This window comes from Galeopterus variegatus, unplaced genomic scaffold (assembly GCF_000696425.1).
Source record: "Galeopterus variegatus unplaced genomic scaffold, G_variegatus-3.0.2 Scaffold15, whole genome shotgun sequence".
Classification (NCBI taxonomy): Eukaryota; Metazoa; Chordata; class Mammalia; order Dermoptera; family Cynocephalidae; genus Galeopterus; species Galeopterus variegatus.
In genome coordinates, this window is record NW_007726126.1 from 748,089 (window position 1) to 754,443 (window position 6,355).

Here is a 6,355-nt window from a genome sequence, read left to right on the forward strand (position 1 = left end):
GGTTCACACCCACTGCCTCACTTGCCCACTGGGGTCGTGCTGCCGGCACTGCTTAGTATCCCTGTTTCTCAGTTTTGCTAAGCAGACAGTAGAACTCACCTGAGCTGGACGTGGGCACAGTGACACGCACTGAATGCACCACCTGTCACTCCCCTCATGCCGTGGCTGTGCCAGTGCACACCATTCCTCCACTGCCCTCCCTGCCTGGCCGCCAAGTCTCTGCTCTTGCCATTCCCTGCACCCACGTCCCTTCCTTGCTCATTTTGTCAAAATCCAACCTACCCTCAAAGGCCCAGCTTGGCCATGATAAAGCCCTTTCTGAGAAAAATTGAGCTCTTCTCCTAAGTCCCCACAGCTGTAAGCTTTTTCCAGGCCGAACTTATTTGTGGCTGCTCCCATCCTCAGGGCCCACACGCCAAGTGCTCTCTAAGAGCTTGTGAAACTGTGCTCTCCTGGAACTCTTCGTCCCTGTCCAGCAGTCCACCACTGCTGCCTCCTGAGACAGCAGGCACTTACTGAGCTCCTGGGTGCCAGGCCTACATAGGAATTTTCACATACACCAACTCATTTATGTTGCATAACCCTGGGGGCGGGGATTGTTACCCAGTGAGGAAACAAATCTCAGAGGCTCAGTGACTTGTCCAAGGTTACACAGCAAGCAATGGAGCCAGGACTCAAACCGGAGTCAGTCTGACTCAAGACTTGTAAGTGGACACAAAGTAATAACAATCATGTATCATTTGTACTGTATTCTCATACACTGTTTCATTTGATCCTCACAACAGCCCTGTGAGGTAGGTAGGGTTATGTATTACTGTTATGCCTATTTCACAGAAGAAGAAACGGAGGTGGCTCAGTGAGGTGAATGACTGTCATAAAGTCACACAGCATGTTAGTGGCTTCACAGTTTCCATACTTTCTCTAAAGTCAAGCTGCTTGAATTAGGAAGCACCAAAGAGATGGACAAAGGTTTTATGGAGGGAAAAAAGGGCAATGGTGACTTATGACTTACTTTTTCCAGGCATTACATCGTTGTGGTCACAGCTTCTGCTGCTTGGTCTAAACTGCATTTTCCTTGGAGGGCTCTCCCAAGTACCATCAGCCTGGTGGCCTGGGACAGCTGTCACAGAGACTCCCAGGGTCCCACTGTAGGGGAGAAAGGCCTTTATTGCCTAAGGGACCCGGCACTGCCCATGGCCTGGTGCACAAGCTCCCTACTCAGAGTATAATGATGGGATGACCCTTCCTAGGTCCACCTCCTGTGGATGCCCTGTCGCCAGGCTTCCCTGTCTTTGTCTGAGGGCCCCTGTGCGGTGGGGAGGACTCTGGGACTCTCAAGCCCACGCTCACTCCAGGGATGAATCATAGTGTACAGTTTTGAGGCCTGCAGAGCTCATCACCTGCTGGGAAAGAGTGGCATGGGGCTTCTTGTCCTGAATTGGACCCCAAGGAGACCCACGGGCTAGTTATGACCAGACACAGTACTTCAGGGGAAGGCTGCCTCCTTGAGAGCATGTCTTGGGGCTGGACACCCACTGCAAGGGCAGTGTTATGGTTCAGACCACTCCTGGGCTCCTTGCTGCACACTGTCCTCAGAGACCCTGTCTCCTTCCTCTGCATCTCCTCAGGGGTGACGAGTCTTCCAAAAGAAAACGGACAAAAGGCATGTGGAACCATGGCTGGTGGGGAAAGTGGATGAAGTGGATGTCCTCAGAGACCCTGTCTCCTTCCTCTGCATCTCCTCAGGGGTGACGAGTCTCCCAAAAGAAAACGGACAAAAGGCATGTGGAACCATGGCTGGTGGGGAAAGTGGATGAAGTGGGGTCATGAACGAGATGAAGCTCTAACAAAAGGGGATTGACTTACAGGGGACCGAAGGGAGCTAACTTTGGTTCTGAAGACTGGTCCCAAAGGGAAATCCGAATTCTGAGTAATACTATTTTCAGAATAAGTGTTTGGCCTCTCAGGGTGACTACTTTGAAACCGAAAATACACATTTGGGTGAGAAGGAGGGTTTGCAACCAATATCCAGCACATGAAAGTGGCAGGACAGATTTTGGCACAATCTAAGGACAAAATTTCTAACAGCCAGCACTGTCCAGCCATGGCAGGTGAGCTTCCTATCGTTAGAGGTATACAAGCAGGCACAGGTGATCATTTGCAGGTACTTGGGGAGAAGTGCCTATCTTCGCATATGCTGGGGTGTGCTGGGGGTGGGGAAGGACTAAGCAATCAGTGAATTATTTTCCAACCCTGAAAGTCCATAATACATTTGCTTAAGATGACCTGTTTCAATGAGACCTCAAATTTTGGGGTAAAGGATTACAAAAGTCAGGCAATAGCCTGGATTATCAAGAGCCTTCCATTATATTAGCTCCAGATACTTTCATTTCTTCACAGGCCCAGCAGCCCATTTCTGAAGCCAGAAATACCTAGATTTGGCCCCGTCAAGAGGGACATCCCCACCATCTGAACCCTGCCTGATGATCACTTCTCTAGGCCATGCCACAGCTCAACTCTCTCCCCCAGTGGGGAAACTAACGGCTCGGAGAACTCATTGCATTCCAAGCCAGCCAGACATGTCACCCCCGGGCAAACATGTTCAAGGTACTGGATGCATCCTGGGGAAGGAAAAACAGGTGTGATGGGAACCACTGGGAACTTTATGTCTTGGGAAACTAAAGGGAGCCTCTTGTTATCACCCCATCCCCTCCATCAGGGGCCCTTTCTATGGGTAAGTGAGGCACTGGCTAGTGGTACAAAGAGAGATGGAGCCCATGAAAAAATGGCCAGAAAGTCCTCCTGTGGCCTCCTTTAGTACAAACCAGCTGACTCTTCACTTGTCATAATAAACTGCCCGTCTCCAGCTCAAATGGCAAGAAAAAAGGTGGTCTGTTCAGATGACATGTGGATTCCAAAAGGTGGACTTCATCATGGGGGAATCAAGTCCTACTACACAATTAATACAGATTAGTACAGTGCCCTGCCTCGCACCAGTGGCGAGACACTCTCCAAGACCTTGGCTGACCTGGAGCTTCTTGGGACCCCCCCTCCAATGTTGCTGGGGTCCTTTTACCTGTACCTGATTAATCGAATAATCTTATTGTTCATAAAATCCAGAGCGTGTGGGTGAGAAGAGTCGATGCAGAAGCCATCGCTCAGAGCGATTTTCAGCACCTCCTCCACGAACACCTGGAAGCTGTTGATCTGCTTGTTGGCGGGCACCACCCAGAGCCGCTTGAGGTTCTGCTTGGTGTACTCCTCCTCTGGCAGGCCCTCTACATTGGCCACCCAGTCCAGAGTCAGGTGGTTGGGGTCCTGCAAGTGGCTGGTGATGGAGGAGAGATTGCCATTGGAGCAGTAGAAGAGCTTGGAGCCGAGGAGCTTGAGGAAGAGGCAAGAGGTGCTGAAGATGTTGGCATTGAAGACCTCCATGCTGGAAGAGGACAGGCTGTAGATCTGGGGAGCCTCGCGCACAGTGAAGTGGACGGTCTGCACGCGCTGGTTCAGTGTGATGTTGAGCATGGCGTTCTTCTCGGCCTTGGAGAGCTCCACCTCCTTCTCCTGCAGTGCTTCAATCAGGGGCTGCACCTGGTAGAAGTCGGCCTCCCTGCGGAGCAGGCCCATCTCCTGGAAGTCCTCTGGAAGGTCCAGGTGGGAGGTCCGCAGGAAGTTGAGGATGTAGCGGAACACTTTGCCGTCCCGGTCAATGAAGCAGTTGCCCTGGCTGTCCCTCTTGGTGGGCATCTTCCCACTGAACATGGCGCCCAGCATAGAGTCAGGGAAACTGGTCAGGGTTGCCAGTGAGGTTGTGTAGAGCTTCCCCCCAACGTTCAATGTGATGGGGTCAGACATGGCAGGAGGCTGGGGTGCTGGGAAGTAGTCCTAATGAGGGGGAAAAGTGAGAAATGACTATTACCCAACCGTATCTGGGTAGTGACAGTTCTTAACTCCTTGTTGTAGATCAAGCCTACACTCTTGGGGTCGAAATGGATGAATACGTGATGAATGGGTGATAATTACTACACTGTGTAAAGCACATTAGATTCACTTGGAGTCAAAAAAAAAAAAAAAACCAACAAACCCAAAGCCTGCATCCCACCCCCAGAGATTCTATTTTAATTGGTTTGGAACATGGCCCCTGACATAATCTGGATATGCTGTCCTCCCAAAGCTCATGTTGAAATCTGATCCTCAATGTGGCAGTGTTGGGACGAGGGTCACGGGGATGGATCCCTCATGAATGGATTAATTCCCTCCTTTGGGTGGGGAGGGAATGAGTTCTCCCACTGTTAGATCCCAGGAGAGCTGATTGTTAAAAGGAGCCTGGCATCTCCTCTCTCTCTTGCTTCCTTTTGCCATGTGATCTCGTACCCTGCGGCTGCCCTGCAGGGTAGGAGCAGCCTGAGGCCCAGGCCAGACTCACCTACCCAAGAATCATGAGCTAAATAAGCCTCTTTTCTTTATAAGTTACCCAGTCGCAGGTGTTCTGTTATAGCAACACAAAAATGGACTAATGTAACACCAGCATTGGTATTTTTAAAACGCTCCCTTGGTGACTCTAAATGTTCAGTGATGACAGAGAACTACTGGTCTTAAGAAAGGAAGGAAAACGTGCCTGGACTGAAAGCTATGCTACAGGCTTTTACATACATTTGCTTCCATACAGTTGTATTATCTTTTGACATAGACAATACCATCATCCATCCCTTTGTGCAGATGAGGAAAACTGTGCCAGGATTCACTCCCCATGCTGAGAGGTGAAGTGCCTTGCCAGGATTCAAACTCAGGTCCCTTTACATGAAGGAAAGATATGTAAATGCTTACTAGGCAAAGATTGGTATGCTCTAAATACTTAAAAGCTCTGAAATTTATGACTGCAGGCTCAGTGCTCCTTCTACTGTACCAGTGCTGCTTCTGAATTTAATTATTTTCTCTCTCAAAGAATTTACAAAGAATGGCTGTGATTAGTGCCATTTCCATCTGTCTACCAGGCCCACAATGGGTCACTCAGTTCTCTGGACTCCAAATAACAATCCTGTCTGGACTCTCACTGCTCTTGTGCCAACTTGCCTTGCCATAGAGATGCTCTTGGCTCCTGGTGGCCTGTCCTTTCCTGTCATGATGGCCTCCAAACCTTCTCTGACACCAGCTGCAAGGTCAGTGCAAATGTGGGACACTGCCCAGAGCACCCTTCCTGAAGTGCTCTACCCACTGTTTAACAAAGCCCCCTTTGACCTCATAGCCTCCAGCATCTAGGGCTGCTGAGTCTCCTTCAACCTGAAGTTTTGGATTCTAGCTTCTCTTTAAGGTTCTAGAAGGCAGAGGATGTACCCTCAGCTTCCAACATGATATTCTCCCAAAAGCCAACCTGTGGGATGGATTCAGCAATCTTTTCTTGACGCTGGGGGTGGGGCACCAAGAAGAATTGGCCCCAGTGCTGCCCTGGAGAAGAGCCCGGGCTGGTGGGGGAGATGAGAGACAGTGGAGGCGCAGTGGCAAGACAGCGGTACCAAGGGCTGTGTGAGTAGGTTGGGAATGAATCCAGGCACATAAAAAACATCTTGCCAAGCATGCTTACAGTCCAGATGGGGAAGCAGAGGTCCAAGAGGGGGACACCCCAAAGTCACCCAGCAGGGGTGGCGAGCACTTCTCACCACACATCTGCCTTCGGAAGAGACTGCACCGACCCCCTTTCTCCAGGGGATGGGGGCCATGCTAGGTGTGAGGCTCCCTGCTGAACTCTGTGTGGAGGGGGTCTCCTCACGATTCCTTCTCAGTCTAATGAGGCACTTTGATTCTGCAGAAAGGCGTTAACTGCACTGTCTAAAGAAAAACAAGCCCATGAAGTGACAAAATCATCAGCTGGAAGCTGGAGCAGATGGGCTGCGAGACAGTGGGAGGGTCCAACAGCAAGGGTGGGCAAGCGGCAGAAGGACGGTGGCTGGGGTGATTAACTGCACTGTCTAAAGAAAAACAAGCCCATGAAGTGACAAAATCATCAGCTGGAACCTGGAGCAGATGGGCTGTGAGACAGTGGGAGGGTCCAACAGCAAGGGTGGGCAAGCGGCAGAAGGACGGTGGCTGGGGTGCAGACTGGCTTTCAAGTAGCAGCTGGGGAGGGGAAGGGGGACCCAGGGCTGAATCTGGCCAATTCTCTCCCCAGAGGGCCCAGGAAGGAGCTGGACTCAGGAGAGTGTCGCTCCCTTACTCATTCCAGAATCTTCTTTTTCTTCCCTGTTTGCCTCTCCTCAGGACTCTAGTTTCCTCCAACTCCTTTTCTTTCTAGTAATAGTAATTTTTATGTTCTAGTTTTCAGTCTTTCTCCTTGAACTGCACACCCCCCCCCCCCCCC

The 6,355-nt window shown here is 50.7% G+C and overlaps 1 protein-coding gene across 1 annotated transcript in view; it reads right to left on the reverse strand.

Annotated features, from left to right (window-relative positions):
• Positions 1-1,053: 1,053 nt before the first annotated feature.
• The window catches only part of KCTD21 (potassium channel tetramerization domain containing 21), an 18,962-nt gene continuing 13,660 nt past the window's right edge, over positions 1,054-6,355 (reverse strand). The window contains exons 2-3 of the mRNA XM_008566065.1: positions 1,707-3,885; positions 1,054-1,588 (exon numbers count right to left, since the gene is read on the reverse strand). Of these exons, the coding sequence (XP_008564287.1) occupies positions 3,073-3,855 (783 nt within the window). The 5' untranslated portion in view covers positions 3,856-3,885 and the 3' untranslated portion in view covers positions 1,054-1,588; positions 1,707-3,072. The remainder of the gene's footprint in view (positions 1,589-1,706; positions 3,886-6,355) is intronic.